Raw genomic sequence first — 17,268 nt, 5'->3', positions numbered from 1 at the left:
AAACTACTCAAACAAACCCCCAATATATGTGTTAATTTTAGTTTGTTCATAGACACAATTTCTTTGTTACAATCGCGCAATCCCTGAGGATCGATAATCTTTTATTACTCAATTGACGGATTTGTACAATTGCAAATACGCAATCAGTGACAAAGACAATTGCAAATAGATTGAAACAAATCTTACCCGACATAATTGATGAAGAACAAAGTGCCTTTGTTAAAGGTAGGCTTATCACAGATAATGCTCTTATGGGTAAAATTTTTAAAAGTCGTTATCACCCAAGAGAAAGCTTCATTGAGGCAAAATTAGGCTACTTGCCTAGTTATGCATGGAGAAGTATCATGAGTGTCAGGCATGTTATTGTGAAAGGAGGAAAATGGTGAGAAAGTTAGGATTTGGCATGATAATTGGCTCCCTAGTGGAGGTACTACAAGAGTTAAAAGCCAAGTTAAGATTCTCCACCATGATGCTTTAATTTGGTTAGTGCTCGCATTGATCAAAACACCAAACAATGGAACAGAGAGTTGATCTTCTCTATTTTTAATCAATTTGAAGCGAGGCTTATTGTAAGTATCCTTGTATCCTTAAGGCTTTCGGAAGACACTTTCATTTGGTTTGGAGAAAAGGATGGTATGTACTCAGTTCAGTCAGCTTATGCTTATCATCAATTAGGCAATGAAAGAAGGAAAAATTTACCAAGTTCATCTCATGATTCAAATGATAATTTGTGGAAAGAAATTTGGCGAGTTAATTAATCTCCCTAATAGAGTCAAGAACTTTGTTTGGAGGTTAGCAAAAAATATTTTACCCACTAGAGAAAACTTGTGTAAAAAAGGGGTGCTGTGCAAGTTGGTTGTAAGTCTTGGTTGGGTTATGCCTTTCCTTTAGAAGACTCTAATGTTTTTTGTAACTCTTCTGTCATTTGAATGAAGATATGCTTGAATTTCAAAAAAAAAAAAACTAAAGAAATGCTTTTTTAGGGTTTTGATTTAAGAGTAGAGAAGTTTGTTTATGGAGAACCATTACTTCTTCTTAGACACCTACATTTATATCAAACACATGAGATAAAATCTACCGGAATTTGTAGCACTATACTATAAATTTTGGTCTTGACTTTTCACTAAGCCTTTATTAGTTTTCGGGATAAGGTTTGAGTAAGAGTCCAGTTGACAGGATATAAGTCGTTTAACAAAAAAATTTGTAATAAATTATAAGTCATTCTACAATATCAATGAAGTATTTAATGTTATTTTTTCTACTATATATCTTTAGTTATTTTTTTCTTTTTCTTTTTAATTAATTCTTCAATTTATCCCCCTATAATGAATATAAAATTCCGTCATTTTACCCCTATAATGTTAGCAAATTTTTATTTACCCCCTCACTAAGCATGTCACGTCATGTTAAAGACCTATTAATTCCCTTTGAAATATTAGAAGAGTGCTAGCAACACACTCTTTAACAAACACACTCTCTTCTATTGGTTAAAATTTATATGGGTCCCATAAAAATTATATGGGTCCACATTTTTTTATGTGACCCATGTGAATTTCAACCAATAAAAGAGAGTGTGTTGGTGTGTGTTCATTAAAGAGTGTGTTGCTAGCATTATTCGAAATATTATAACATACAAAAGGGTGCATTTAACGTATTTCCTTAAATGTTTAATAAATGAATTTGACCAAAAAATGTTATTATTACTTACCAAAAAAATTTAATATTAAATAATTCTATACGTGCAGTATATTAAATACTATTTTTATTTTAATAATTATTATTTATTTTAGTTAGGGGTTTAAATTTATATTTTAACAATTAAGAATAATTGCCATATATTCAAATTTAAGTTAGATAAAATCAAAATCTAGGAACACAAAAGTTTGTGCAGTTGTAACCGAGAAAAAAAAAAAGTTTGTGTAGTTTCTGGGGAATAAAAGAAGTTTGATTAGTTGATGTAAGAAGACAACACATAACCAAAAATGGATTTTAGCATTCCAATCATCAACCTCCTTTTACATTTTCTTGTCCTTGTTTCTTTGGTTTATCCTATTAATTGTTCAGAAACAAGCAACCACCAATTGGCCAATCAAACGTTTCAACAAGGGGAAAATGTTTATAAGTTGAAGAAGATGATTGCAACCCATTTACAACAAATCAACAAACCAGCTGTTAAGACAATTCAGGTAATTTATAAATTTATAAATTTATAGTTTCGATAACGAAATTTGAGTTTTTAAAATAAATGAATTTCATGAGATATTTTGTTAACACTAAATATAAAATACCACATAAATTCTTTTCAAAAAAAAAAAACCACATAATTAAGGGTTTTGGGCCACTTAAGTAGTGATTATGGTTCGATTTATGACCATTGTGTATGGATATATAGAGTTTGATTGGGTTAAAGCATTAAATCACAACTTTTTCAAATTTATATTATTGGTAAATTTATATTTTTGTTAGTCTATCCTAAAAAAAGCTAAACTTATAAAAATTAACTAAGTTTTTCTTTGATACAAAAAATTAACTAAGTTATGGCCGTAATGCTTGTATTCCATTTTCTAGTTGATGTTAAGACTCGATGTCTTGTATTCAAAGTTCTTGACTTTTTTATGTCAATTGTAAGGGTTTGGGTATCCCTTGTACTCTCTTATAATAATATTCTTTGCTTATCAAAAAAAAAAATTACTCTATCCAAACCAAAAAATTAATTATAAATGAAGAGAATACAATTAAAGCATTTTATTTTATTTTTATTTTAAATTCTCTAAAATTTAATTACTTATTCCAAACACAATCTTAAGTCTTTGACCCTAATTTATAGGCTTTGTCATTGTGTTTATATAATTTTTTGTTTGTATATATTCATTTATGCAGAGTCCTGATGGTGATATCATAGATTGTGTGTTGACTCATGAACAACCAGCTTTTGACCATCCACTTTTGAAAGGACAAAAGCCATTGGTATATATTTTTATTTTTTTTAATAGAATTACAAAAAATTTATATATAACTTTTTTAGCTAAGTAAACCAGCTATTATATATATTTCAAATTTTTCATGTGTATATATTTTTATACAGGATCCTCCAGAAAGTCTAATAGAGCATAATCAAACTAGTAATTTGAGTGACGTATTTCAGTTGTGGAGCACATCCGGAGAATCATGTCCTGAAGGAACAATTCCAATTAGAAGAATAACTGAACAGGACATATTAAGAGCCGGTTCTATTAGCAAATTTGGACAAAAATATGCTGATGGTTCTAAACACGAAGTATGATAAAAGCATTAAAAACATTTTCTATTTATTTCCTTTGTAAAAGAAAAAAGTGATCAATTTTCTATCTTTAACTTAACTCTATTTTCAATTAAAAGTGATTACTAATTTTCGTGGTTGATGTTTATAAATTATTGTTTCATCATGCTCTTATAAGAGTGTATTTTTTGAATTCACATGAGTTGGTCAAGTGATAAAGACTCATGACCTGTGAATGTGCTCTTTAAAGTCTCTGTTTTAGATTTTATTATGTTATTTTTTATATTGAACAATTCAATATAGAGTAAAATTCTAACTTTAAATAGATCACCCTTATTAGTAGGATTGATGTTCCACGAATCATTCCATCTTGGTTGGATATGATACCAAATCTTCATGCAAAAAAAATGTATTTTTTTAATTCATTTATTTATATCTTTGCTCACTATTTTTATCTTATGAAGCTTAAACACTGATTAACCTTATACTCAATTCTTCTCTAAACCTTATGCTACTTTGAATATGATATAACAAATGGATTCTTGTTATTTGTTCCACACAGCATGCAATTGTTGCTGTGGAAGGGGATGGGTACACAGGAGCAAAGGCTAGCCTAAATGTGTGGGCTCCCAAAGTGGAAAGTCGATATGAATTCAGCTTGGCTCAAATATGGTTAGGCTCTAAAGATTCAGAAACTATTGAAGCTGGTTGGCAGGCAAGCTAAATATCACTCTCATCATTTATCATATAAGTGTTGATGTATAATATTTTTTTAAAAAAAAAATTATTTTTGTCCATAGACGAAATGACAAAGTCATCATAAACTGACACACAAGTGAAGGAGTCGGGATTTGAACTTCTGTCATAGCGTCCAGCCTAACAATTTCGACATTTTTTTATCAATTGAGTTAGGATTACTTGTGGACAAATTAAAAATAGGATTTTATTACTTCAAGTGGTAGCAATAATCATTTTATTTTTATTTTTATTTATTTGTTAAGTAGCCTAGTGGCTAGAGTCTCACACATTTAAATGTGGAGAAGTGTGGAATTCGGGATTCGAACCCCAGCCACTCCAATAATATCCCTGGTAACTACCATTTGAACTACACTTATAGGACATCGATTAAACTTTTTAGTCATATATATCTCAAAATTTTCTTTGAATGATTTTTTTTGTCAGTAAATTGAAATTCATTTGTTCACTAAGTGTAGACAACTATCCATTATCAAGATAAAGTACACGATTTATGCAAATTAAAACCACCACAAGCTCTCAAATTTTCATCCACCTACTTTTCATTTCCATCAATCTAATATAAACTTTTAAGCAGGTCTGTCGGACTATATATGGAGACGACCGCCCTAGATTGTTTATTTATTATACGGTAAGTAAATTGACTGAAGTAACTGAGGTGAAAAAAATTATAATTGTATGCTGATAAATAATTTATATTTTGATTCAAACGTTATATACACTACAATAATTTCAGGTTGATAACTATGGAACTGGGTGCTACAATTTGAAATGCTCAGGGTTTGTTCAAACAAATAGGAAAATCGTACTTGGAGGTACACTTGCTCCAATTTCAGTATATAACGGACGACAATATGATATGACCTTAAAGATCGAACAGGTAATAACATTCTGTTGAGATTATCAAATTAACTTTTAAAGATGGCTAGTTCTATGCTACACAAGTGATCGATATAATATTTTTTTGACGCAACAAATGATGAGAAACACTTCCATAGTTACAATCACAAACTATTTCAATTTAGGCACACACATAACCTAAATAAACCGTTTATTATTTATAATTTAATTTTTACCATTGATGTGAGTGTTCCTATATATAAAAAATTTGGGGTTGTGTCCATAATAGAATTGCTCACAGGTGATATAATATAAGTCTTGTATGTTACAAGTTTATTGGACCAAGTGGGATATGATGAATGGTGAAAACATACGTCCGCGTGTGTGTGATGCAAGACTAATGTACTTTATGTACATTAAACAAAGTCTTAAATGAATGAAAAATTCTAATTCCGAACTCTGATTATCTTTATCGCAAAAACAAGTGTGTGATTAACGGTTTGATTTTTTTTTTTTTTTTTTTACAGCATGCAAAGACTGGTAATTGGTGGCTTGTATTTGGAAAAGGAAATATAGTTGGATATTGGCCATCTTCCTTGTTCAGAGAATTAAAGGGTGAAGCATATTTTGCTCATTTTGGTGGAGAAGTAATAAATTTAAAATCAACAGGGTCTCATACTACTACTCAAATGGGTAGTGGACATTTTGATACAGAGGGTTATGGAAAAGCTGCATATATTAGGAATATACAAGTTGCGGTTAATTCTCCTAACGTCTGGATTGATCTGCCAGATCCTGAATATACAATGGAGAAAGAAAATTGTTATGCTATAAAAGGAAAGTATGGTAAAATTTGGGGGAATTACATATACTTTGGTGGACCTGGCAAGAATGCAGATTGTCCCTAAGGGGGTATTAATAATATAGAATAAAAACTATCAAGGTATGAAAAAAGTTGAATAAAAAACTTTTTGGCATTTTATGATTGGGGGGTGATTTATTCTTATGTTCCATAAAAATCTTAATACTTTGGTAGTATGTTTTTTTTGGTTACATACTTTGGTAGTTGTTGAAGAACAATTCAATCAGTTGTACAAGATGTTGTACTAGATGCTGTAACATATGTCCCTCTGTTTAGTTAGTTACTTGTTTTGCAAGATAGTTGTTAGTTTGTTAGTTATAACAAGTTGTTGTAACTACTTTTGGTTTGTTGGTTAATTAGTAACTAACTTGAGTTAGTTACTTTAGTTAGCTTGTTAACCAAGCAATACACTGTATCTCTATAAATTGTATTCATATGATCAATAATAATAATCAATGCTCATTGATGAAACTATTCCCTCTCTCTCACTCTCTTCCACTCTAACAAGTGGTATCAGTTAGCCTTTTAGGTTTTCGATTCATTCCCTTTTCACTCAGAAAATAAACATTCTTTCTCGTTAATTATTGTTCATTGATTCATCACAATGAATAACAATAACAATTTTTTTCCTGCAAATCTTTCGATTCTTGATGGAAAGAATTAGGACCAATGGTGCGTGAAGATGAATGTAATCTTTAGCTTTCAAGAAGTTAAAGAACTAATCACCACTAGGTATGAACCTCTTGCAGCAAATGCAACTGCTGAACAACAAACAGCCTTCAGAGAAGTAAAGAAGAATGACAATAAAGCATTGTTATTGATCCATCAATGTGTGGATTCATCGAATTTTGAGAAGATTGCTGGAGCAAAGACTGCAAAGGCAGCTTGGGATATCCTCAGTAATGCTCATGGTGGAGGAGATAAAGTCAAGAAGGTGAAGCTTCAATCGCTTCGAAGGCAATATGAATTGCTGGGCATGATGGATAAGGAATCCATTGGTGAGTATTTTACAAGACTGCAGACTTTGGTTAATTCAATGAAAAACTATGGTGAAACAATTTCAGATCAGCTAGTAATTGAGAAAGTTCTCAGAACATTGAACCCTCAATATGATCACATAGTGGTGGCAATTGAAGAATCCAAAGATCTCTCCATAATAACTGTCAATGAGTTGCAGAGTACACTTGAAGCACATAAACAGAGGCTGCAAGAAAGAAAGGAAAGGAAGGAAAACAAAGCCAGTCAAGAACAAGCTTTGTATGAAAAAAATGGAGGACAATGGAACAAGAATGGTAAGGGAAAGAATAAATGCAAGGGTGAAAAGAATAAAGGAAAGGGTGAGTTCAGTAATGATCACAATGGTGATCAAGATCAATCTGAATCTTCAAAGAAAGACCGTTTCATCAAAGGCAAGAATGGTGGAAAGAAGAGTGACAAGAGCAAGATTCAATGCTACAACTGTGAAAAGTGGGGTCACTATGCTTTTGAGTGCAGAAGCAAGGGAAAAAAGAAGCAAGACAATAAGGCACATCATGCTAGACAACATGATTCAGACTCAGATGGCTTCCTTTTGATGGTGGCGACAAATTCAGAAAGTGATAACTCCAAGCTATGGTATCTTGACACTGAATGCTCAAACCATAAGATAGAGCATAGATATTGGTTATTGGAATTTGATGAAAATTTCAAAAGCAAAGTGAAGTTTGCAGATGACAACATTATATCAGTAGAAGGCAAAGGCAAAGTGATGGTTCAGAGGAAGAATGGTAATCACACTTTTGTCACTGATGTGTTGTATGTACCAACTATGAAGCATAACTTGTTAAGTCTTGGACAATTGCTTGAAAAAGAGTTCAATTACTCCACAAAAGATCACTACATTAAAGTATTTGATCCTCATAACAAGTTGATTATAAAAGCTCCATTGTCAAAGAATAGAACATTCAAGTGAATCTTCAAGCATCTAAAATTCGAGTGCAGCTTTGCTCCTTTTAGGGGAGGCTCCTTTTATTCCTTTTTTGTTTGTAGATGAGTGACATGTGTATTAAAAAGATCAAATGACTATGATTTAATAGGTATAATTAAGTACCAGTAGGGACGCAGTAACATCTTCTATCTTCTTCCTTCATCGCTGTCTTTCCCCTTCCTATATATCGCCGATGCATCCTCCGCCGCCACCCCTCTCCGGCCATCCAAGCAACGATGTTCCATCTTATTCATGCACTCTTCTTGTTCTGCAGAGATACTTGTTCTTTAATAAAATGTTTCCTTTTCTTTTCAGAAAAAGAAAGAGGAGAAAATAAGTTTAAATCACCACAAGTTCACAACCTTGAACAAACTCTAAAATCATCACATCCTTGAAGGCGAGACGTGTAACGACCCAAATTTATTATTCACTATTTAAGTGTTTAATTATTTGGTGACGTGGTTTTTAAGTAAGATAATAACTTTAAGTTATTTATCGAGAGTTTTAGTTAACGCGCGAGTTAGTGAGAGTTAACGCGAGTTGGGTCAAGTTAGTGGGCTTGAGGCCCAATGGGCCTTGTCTCATGAGAGGGGGGCGCTATTTATAGCCCTTAGAGAGAGAAAGTGTCACATTTTGTGATTTTGAAGAGGAGGAAGAGAGAAGGGAGAGCAATAGGAGAGCTAGGGCAAGCTTGAGCTAGAGGGATCAAGAGCAAATCATCGAGCTTTCGTCGGATTAAGGTACGAGAGTTAGATTGCATATTCATGAGTGGTCATAAAGAGGGGAGGATGTCGATTCCTCCATTCCCAAACTCTTTCACTCATTTTCGTTTTGGGTTGAGGGATCTTTTCTAAACAAAAGTGAATTAAAATGATTAAAACATGTTTAATATACTTTTAACATGTAGTAAGAACGAATTTGTGGGGTAAAATTGGGTATTTGTTTATGTTTGAGCAAGATTTGTGTGTTCTTGAGCTTTTTGTTCAAAAGTGGTAAATTACTACTTTTTCGATGTATATGTTGTAGATCGGTGAAATGAACCGTCCTTTTATGTTCATATATGTGTTGTGTACTTGAATATAAACTTATTTGGGGTTTATAACATGAAAAATGGGATTTTTGGGTGAATTTGGGTGAAAAACGCAAGTTTGAGCATTCCTGACAGGAGGCCTTCGCCACTGCTCGCCAGGACCAAATGGTCCACTGGTGTGGTTCGCCACAACTCGCCAGGCCTTCGCTCCGCGAACAGGGCAGGTTCGCTACAGCTCGCTGCTGTTCGCTCAGCGAACAACACTGGACAACAACTTTTTGTTAATTGTTTTAAGTGCATTAGGGCACTTGTAATATGTGAGTGGGGTGTTCTAACATACAATTAGGTATTTATAACCATGATTAATTGTATTGTGATGAATTGTTGATTATATTTGTGGAATATGATTGTTTTGATTGTGTTGATGATGTTTTTTTAAATGTCAAAAGAAGTATATTAAGGTGTTAATCAACTTAATAAAGAAGGATATTAGGATTATGTTATTCTAATAAAGAAGGATGTCGAATTATGTTATTCGATAAAGACATATATTAAGGTATAATGTTATCTTAATAAAGACGAAATGTTGGATAGTGCTCCAGATTTATAAATGACGAGCTTAATGCTAAATGTGATTGTTGATTTGAGAATATTCATGAAAACATACATGCATTCATGAATTATATTAGGGATATTGGATATTCCAATAAAGAAGGATATCGGATGATATTTATCCGATAAAGAAGGATATTAGAGGTGATATACTCTAATAAAGACGATGGTATCACATGCATTAGATATGTCTAGGATGACATGACATGAAGTTGAAGCATTAGAATGCATTAGGATATATGTGCTAATTGGTATGTGACGCATAATTTTGGCTAAGTGTGCTAATTGTTATTTGATCGATTGATGTTTGATTATAGTGGTATTGAAACTTATAATTGAATGGTGAATAATGATGTATATGTATGGTTTATGAATATGCATGAATCGTGATGTAGTGTTTAAGTATTGTTTACTTACGCCGTATATTTGATTGAAATCTGGCACGCAGTGAACACAATGCTGCACAAGATGCTATAGCACACGTTGCAGCAAGACAGTCGCAGAACACAGTAAATAAATAAAAAATTGCAGAATAATAAATAAGACAGGTAATTGTTAACCCAGTTCAGTGCAACGTCACCTACTCTGGGGGATACCAATCCAGGAATGAATCCACTATAATAGCTCTAGTTCAAAGCCCTCGACCAACACCCGGTACTTGACTTATCACCTAGACACTACCCGTGCAATCCTACCTAAGAACCTCTTAGATAATGAGACCCCGTCCCAAATTCCCTCTAACAACACATACCATGTTGCTGTCAATAATAATAATCAGGATGGAGACACTCTCCTAAAAACTAGACCACACTCTTGCTTAAAAGCTTATGAGTGAATCACACACACTAACTCCGTGCTTCAAAGCTTAGGAGTAGCTTACAATAAACAACACAAACACAGTCCTAAACTTGCATCAGATTGACACAAGAAAGGCTGACAAAAGACACAAACTCTAAACCCTAAAAACTCACACTTTGTAAAGAACACGGTTTAGAATACATGAGTTGTAAAGGCTTGAGGCTTCACATATTTATAGTCTTCAATTGTCTTGATGTCCAAGTTAGGTCTTCAGACATGTACAGCTGTAGGAATTTCGGCCCAACCCTAAATTAATTTCAAAAATATAATTTGTTTGTTTCATGTTGTACCAAACAAAAAAAAACGCCAAAAATATAATATAATTATATTTTTGTTTTAAATAACATTCCTTCAGCCGACTTCAATAAAACTTGCTGAGCAAGGCTCGTTTTGCCCAGACGCACGTGCCTGAATATATAATTGAAGCAAATCTTGACTCAGATTTGAAATAAAAATTCTGCACGAAAACAGAGCTTCAGTATGCTGTACTATAATGCTACAGCATCTCAGTCCAGCATCTGGCTGGTTGACTTTTGCAAAATGTAGCCAATCAAAACACCAACAATCTCCCCCTTTGGCAAATTTTGGCTAAAACAACCTTAGGCCAGTGCATAGAGAGATACAGTCTAAACTTTCCTTCGAGTCAACATAAGCACACAACTAGGAAAGAAAGTAGAACGATGCTAAGCTATTTAAACTTTACTTCGAGTCAACATACGCACACAACTAGGAAAGAGAGTAAAGAAATTCATCAGATGAATAGATAGCTAGCACGTAAGCATCAGAGGCATGCAACAGCGGAACATAACACATCTTAGCCTCAAAGTACAGATAGAGAGAAATAAACTCTCACATAGTGGATTCAAGATAGGAGAAATAAACTCCTTAATAATTAAGCAACGCCACAGAGAATAGGAAAAATAAATTCCTATGTAAACATGCATATCATAAGTAGTAGAAAAGTAAATTCTACCTACTCCCCCTCAATATATGCATAAACTTCACTCCCCCTCAAAACTTGCATATCACATAGAACAGACATGATATACTAGATGCTATAGCATTATGCATCACCTCATGCACAACTATTACTCCCCCTTTTTAGCCATAAATTCTGACAAATAAAGTCAGTATCACATAGTAGGAGCAGAACTTCCACAGAGTTATCAGATCATAGAGAAACATAGAGTGTAGAGAGAATCAGAGCATAGGAACTCATAAAGTGCATATGACAGACCATCAGGGCATAGAAAACCTGGAGTATCGGACCCAAAGACATGGATTATGCATGTTACAATCCAGAGAGCATCAGGGCGTAGCCCAACAAATTAAAATCCAAAAGGACATGCAAATAAAGCATAAACAGGTCTCATAGAAGGACTTGCATCAGAGTCCTCCTCCTCTACCTCAGTATCACCACCTGTATTATCATCGAGAATACCAGGATTGACATTGGAAAACACCTTGAGGTCAACAGTCATTTGCTTCCTAGGCAAAACATCAGTTTGACTGGTTGACAGATGATGCAGCATAGTCTGCAGCATGTGTACCCTCAAACAGTCTAAGATCAAAAGACAAATCACAACCTATCTTAATAGGAACACCAGCCTTAGTACAAATGTCAGGATGTTGAGCTAGAATAATTTCACACATCAGTGTAGGAAAGACTATAGACATCTTCGCAGTACATGACTTACCATGCAGAACAGTTTCATCAAGAATATAAGAACCAAAGGCAAAAGGTGATCTGGTCCCTACAACATATATAAACCTAGCCAAACCTGTAGCCACAATATTGGAATGAGTAGTTGGAGCCCAGTTGCAGTTTTCATCAATCTAGCTGCATTAATCAAATCAACAAGCTTTTGGCATTAAAAAAACTTCACTTAAATTCCTTTCCACAGCAAGCCTTCTTTTTATCACAAATTTCCACCTGTCAACATTTTCAAAACGATGAAAGGAAATGTTGTCAATGGGTACAGGGGATACATCTTGAGGGATCCTCTTTTTCTTCACAGACTTCTTTGAGGATGCTGCAGGCGATGCAGTAGCATGTTGGTCTTCCTCAAACATTGAATCACTAGAGGAAATAGTCTTCCTCCTCAAAAGCTTCTTCTTTGGCTTAGAGGGCCTAGTAATCTTACTCCACTGTCTTTTAAGACCATAGATTTTCTTTTCCTTGGCAGTCTTGAAAGGAACATTAGAAACAGCTACACCTTTACCAACATTGCTCCTTAACCTCCTAGTACTAGAAGCAGGAGTCATCTCAGTAAGGTTGAGATTGTCCACATAAATAACATTTGAATCTTTCTCAGCAGATTCATCAACATTCAAAGGAACAAACATAGTTTTACCACTATTATCAACATAAGGGATCACATAGATATCATGAACAAAAACATTATCAGTAGTAGTTGCTTCAGAACCCTTTTCTTTGTCAGGAACAATAACATCATCTGGAGACTCGGGTATCACGATGTTATCCAAATTTTCCCGTGCTGTAGATGTTGTAGCATCATGTGCAGCATCCTTCTCAGGAACACTCTTCTTGACATGTTCCAACACAGAGTCATCTTTGACCTCAGTTGGAGCGCTAATATCATTACCAACAAATGTTAAACACAGCAGGGGAGAACACCACATAACTTTCTCTGACAAATACTTTCTCACCACAAGAAACATCCTTATCATCAATAAACACAAAATTCTTACCAAATCTTCAGATGTTTCAACATTACCTATAACAGCGTGCATTACTAAATAAATTGAAAAGAGAACTGCACGCCACACTAGCAATAATTGCTATAACTCTTCAGATAGGTAAATACCAAGTTTGCCTCGCAATTTTTCAAATTGAACCGCATCTAGAGCCTTAGTAAAAATGTCAGCGAACTGTTCTTTAGTGGCAATATGCCCAAGAGTCACAATACCTTCTTCAACTAGATCTCTGATAAAATGGTGCCTAATATCAATATGCTTCGTCCTACTATGTTGGATAGGATTCTTTGAAATATTGATTGCACTAAGGTTATCACAGTACAATGCCATAGCATCTTGTACCACATTGTACTCCAGCAACTTTTTTTTCATCCATAATAGCTGGGAGCAGCTACTACCAACAGCTATGTACTCTGCTTCAGCTGTAGATAAGGACACACAGTTCTGTTTCTTGCTGAACCAAGATATTAGATTGTTGCCTAAAAAGAAACAAGCTCCTGAGGTGCATTTTCTATCATCTGCACAACCTGCCCAATCAGCATCACAATACCCCTCTAGCATAGACTTGTTCTTGTAGACCCACTTGGTACCAATCACATTAGTAGTTTCTGGTCTAGGAACTAAGTTCCAAACTTCATTCTTCTTGAACTGATTTAGCTCTTCTTGCATAGCATTTATCCAAAACTCATCAGTGAGGGCTTCCATCACATTTTTGGGTTCAAACTTAGAAACAAAACAAGCATTAGGAACTAAGTCAAGTGTCCTTCTAGTAGTAATTCCATGATTAGGATTACCAATAATCAGATCTGTAGGATGATTCTTTTGAGTACGAATGGATGACCCTTTCTTTGAAGTAGCAAAGATTGGTTCAGGTGTAGTAATCTCTGTATCATTCTTGAATTCCTCAATAGTTTCAGAATCTATACTACCTGGGATAGATGTTGTAGCATCTTCTGTATCATCTTTCACAACTTTACTTGAAATATCATCTATTACTACATTTATAGATTCCATCATGGTTTTGGTTCTGTAGTTATATACTCTGTAGACTCTGCTATTTGTTGAGTATCCCAAGAATATGTCTTCATCACTTTTAGGGTCCATTTTGGTTCTTGGTTCTCTATCAGACAAGATGTAGCATTTACTACCAAACACATGGAAGTGCTTAACAGTAGGTTTCCTTTCTTTCCATAATTCGTACAGAGTAGTTATAGTTCCAGATCTCAGGGTGACACGATTATGGATATAACAGGCAGTATTCATAGCTTCTGCCCAAAAACCATGTGAAAGCTTCTTTGCATGTAACATTACCCTTGCAGACTCTTGTATAGTTCTATTTTTCCTTTCTACTACACCATTTTGTTGTGGTGTAATGAGAGATGAGAATTCATGTATGATGCCTTCAGAGGCACAGAAGTCAGAGAACCTGGAGTTTTCAAACTCCTTACCATGATCACTCCTGATCCTTAATACAACATTGTTTTTCTCTCTTTGAAGTAGAATACATAGATCTTTGAATACGTCAAAGGTCTCTGATTTCTTTCCAATAAAATTTATCCAGGTATATCTAGAGAAATCATTTACAACAACATAGGCATACCTTTTTCCTCCTAAGCTTTCAGTTTGCATAGGTTCCATCAAATCCATGTGTAGAAGCTCAAGAACTCTGGTAGTGGTAAGATGCTGCAGCTTTGGATGTGGCTTCTTGGTTTGTTTTCCAATTTGACATTCACCACAAATGCTTCCTTCTTCGATCTTGAGATTTTGCAAGCCCTTGATGGCTTCTTCAGGTATAGCTTTCTTCATGCTTCTTAGGTTGAGATGACCAAGTTTTTGGTGCCACAATTTTATTTCATCTTCTTTCGTGATTAAGCATGTCGACACATTTGCCTCTTCTTGGGGAACCCATAAGTAGCAGTTGTCTTTTGATCTGACGCCCCTCATCAAAATTTCACCCTCATCATTTGTAACCAAACATTCAGACTTGGTAAAGTTTACCTTCATCCCTTGGTCGCATAATTGACTGATGCTTATTAAATTTGCAGTCAATCCTTTTACTAACAACACATTGCTTAGTTTAGGCAAGCTATTACTGTTGAGCTCCCCTATACCAACAATTTCTCCTTTAGTACCATTACCACAAGTTACGAAACTAGTTGAGTAAGACTTTAAATCAACAAGAAATTTTCCAATTCCGGTCATGTGTCTTGAACAACCACTATCGAAATACCAGTCTTCCCTTGATGAAGCTCTAAGTGATGTGTGAGCAACCAGAGCAGTAATCTTCTTCTCAAGTTGAGTACCATCACTGGTCTTCACATTCTTACCTTTAGGTTTCCATTCTTGTTGAGTGGAGGCAGTTGTGGAAACTGGTTTAGGCTGATGATGCCTGTTAGGGTATCCAAACAATTTGTAACAAAAAGGTCTTATATGCCCTTTTCTACCACAGTAGTGACATATCCAAGAGTGATGTTTTCTTTTGTTCTTTGACAAGGGATGCTGCTTATGATGCTGTAGCATCTGTTGAGGCATCTTTTGCTTATGAGTTTCTTTTGGATGCATGTACGTGAGATCTGAGCTGTAACCTTTGTGTTTGTTGACATTCTCATAACTAAGCCCAATATGTTTAGGCTTTAGAACATTTTTCTCTAAGATTTCTTCTAGTTGACCATCAGCTTTATGAAGTTTATCAAGATGATCATCATCTTTATACAACATGTCAGAGAATTTTCTCAAACGCCAAATGTCAGCATTTAATTTTTCAATGACTTCCTTAGCTCCATCAAGATCAGAGGATAAATAATTTACCTTCTTCTGGAGCTCATCCATCTTTGATATATTTTCAAATTTTTCTGCCTTCAATTGATTGATGGTTACCTTTTGTTTCTCAATGACTCTGCATATTTCTCCACTCTTGAGGCAGAGTTCTTTGTAAGAATCAGCAAGTTCTTCGTAGGTTACCTCTCCATCACAAGATTCTGTATCAGATGTAATAGTACCTGTTAAGACTGAGATATGTTTGGCAGTCACAGATGCTGTATCATCTTCTGAGTCATCATCATCAGACCAACTGACAGTTAGTCCTTTTTTCGTTCTTTTCTGATATGTTGGACATTCAGGTCTGATGTGACCATATCCCTCGCATTCATGACATTGAATATTCTTGTTTAAGCTTGACTTTTCATCACTCTTAGGTTTTCTTTGATTCACAATGATGCGCATAGTGCCTGGAGCATCATTCTTAGAATTTGGTCTGGGTCTTTTGTCCATTTGTTTTAGAACTTTGTTGAACTGTTTTCCCAGCAACTCCATAGCTTCAGAGATACTTTCATTAGATTCTTCTTCATCCTCCAGTTCTTCTTCATTATTTTTAGATGAGAAGGCAATGCTCTTATTTTTCTTTTCACTTCTTCCATTTGCAACACTTTCATAAGTTTGGAGTGATCCAACCAGTTCATCCAGCTTCATCTGAGATATGTTTTTGGCTTCTTCCATAGCTGTGACTTTCATATCAAATTTCTTTGGAAGTGATCTAAGCATTTTTCTTACTAACTTTTCTTCGGGAATTTTCTCCCCCAAAGCATCAAATTGATTATCATAGTCTAGAATAGTCATATGAAAATCTTGAATTGTTTCCTCCTCCTTCATGCGTAAATTTTCAAACTGAGTAGTAAGAATCTGTAATTTAGACATTTTTACCTGAGGAGTACCTTCATGAACAGTTTCAAGAATCTTCCAAGCTTCCTTTGCTGAGACACATTTTTTGATCAGTTTGAAGATGTGTTTGTCTACCCCATTGTATAATGCATATAATGCTTTTGAGTTTCCCAAAGCAAGCTCATCCTCTTCTTTAGACCAGTCCTCCTCAGCTTTTAGTTCAAGTGTTGGCTTTCCATCCTTGTCCATGACCACAGGGGGGTCCCATCCTTTCAGAACAGCCTTCCAAGTTTTGCTATCCATAGATTTTAGGAAAGCAATCATGCGTGATTTCCAATAATCATAGTTGGAGACACCAACTAGAAGCGATGGTCTGCTTACAAGTCCTCCTTCTTTTTCCATGTTGCCAGACATTCTCCCTGGAGCTCACCCTATAACCAGAAAGGGTGCCTGCTCTGATGCCAATTGAAATCTGGCACGCAGTGAACACAATGCTGCACAAGATGCTATAGCACACGTTGCAGCAAGACAGTCGCAGAACACAGTAAATAAATAAAAAATTGCAGAATAATAAATAAGACAGGTAATTGTTAACCCAGTTCAGTGCAACGTCACCTACTCTGGGGGATACCAATCCAGGAATGAATCCACTATAATAGCTCTAGTTCAAAGCCCTCGACCAACACCCGGTACTTGACTTATCACCTAGA

At 34.9% G+C, this 17,268-nt stretch overlaps 2 protein-coding genes across 2 annotated transcripts; both read left to right on the top strand.

Moving 5' to 3' along the window:
- Window positions 1-1,982: 1,982 nt before the first annotated feature.
- On the top strand, window positions 1,983-5,763 carry LOC123924463. Its single transcript, XM_045977361.1, has 7 exons — window positions 1,983-2,186; window positions 2,881-2,967; window positions 3,086-3,277; window positions 3,822-3,974; window positions 4,593-4,646; window positions 4,752-4,895; window positions 5,383-5,763. The coding sequence occupies exons 1-7, from the start codon at window positions 1,983-1,985 to the stop codon at window positions 5,761-5,763; spliced, it is 1,215 nt and encodes a 404-aa protein (XP_045833317.1).
- Window positions 5,764-6,399: 636 nt separating this feature from the next.
- LOC123922907 lies at window positions 6,400-7,668 on the top strand. Its single transcript, XM_045975568.1, has one exon. It carries the CDS (start codon window positions 6,400-6,402, stop codon window positions 7,666-7,668), a length of 1,269 nt encoding a protein of 422 aa, XP_045831524.1.
- The last annotated feature ends 9,600 nt before the right edge of the window (window positions 7,669-17,268 follow it).

The sequence above is a fragment of the Trifolium pratense genome, linkage group LG4 (assembly GCF_020283565.1).
Source record: "Trifolium pratense cultivar HEN17-A07 linkage group LG4, ARS_RC_1.1, whole genome shotgun sequence".
Lineage (NCBI taxonomy): Eukaryota > Viridiplantae > Streptophyta > Magnoliopsida > Fabales > Fabaceae > Trifolium > Trifolium pratense.
Note: the sequence above shows the minus strand (reverse complement) of the source record. Positions and strands in the feature narration are given on the sequence as shown.

What these genes read in the sequence shown, in the direction of transcription:
- LOC123924463 (XM_045977361.1), top strand. Translation starts at nt 1,983, where the DNA reads ATGGATTTTAGCATTCCAATCATCAACCTCCTTTTACATTTTCTTGTC. An exon ending in CTGATGGTTCTAAACACGAA is followed by an intron (nt 3,278 to 3,821) that starts GTATGATAAAAG and finishes TGTTCCACACAG; the next exon opens with CATGCAATTGTTGCTGTGGA. An exon ending in TGACCTTAAAGATCGAACAG is followed by an intron (nt 4,896 to 5,382) that starts GTAATAACATTC and finishes TTTTTTTTACAG; the next exon opens with CATGCAAAGACTGGTAATTG.
- LOC123922907 (XM_045975568.1), top strand. Translation starts at nt 6,400, where the DNA reads ATGAATGTAATCTTTAGCTTTCAAGAAGTTAAAGAACTAATCACCACT.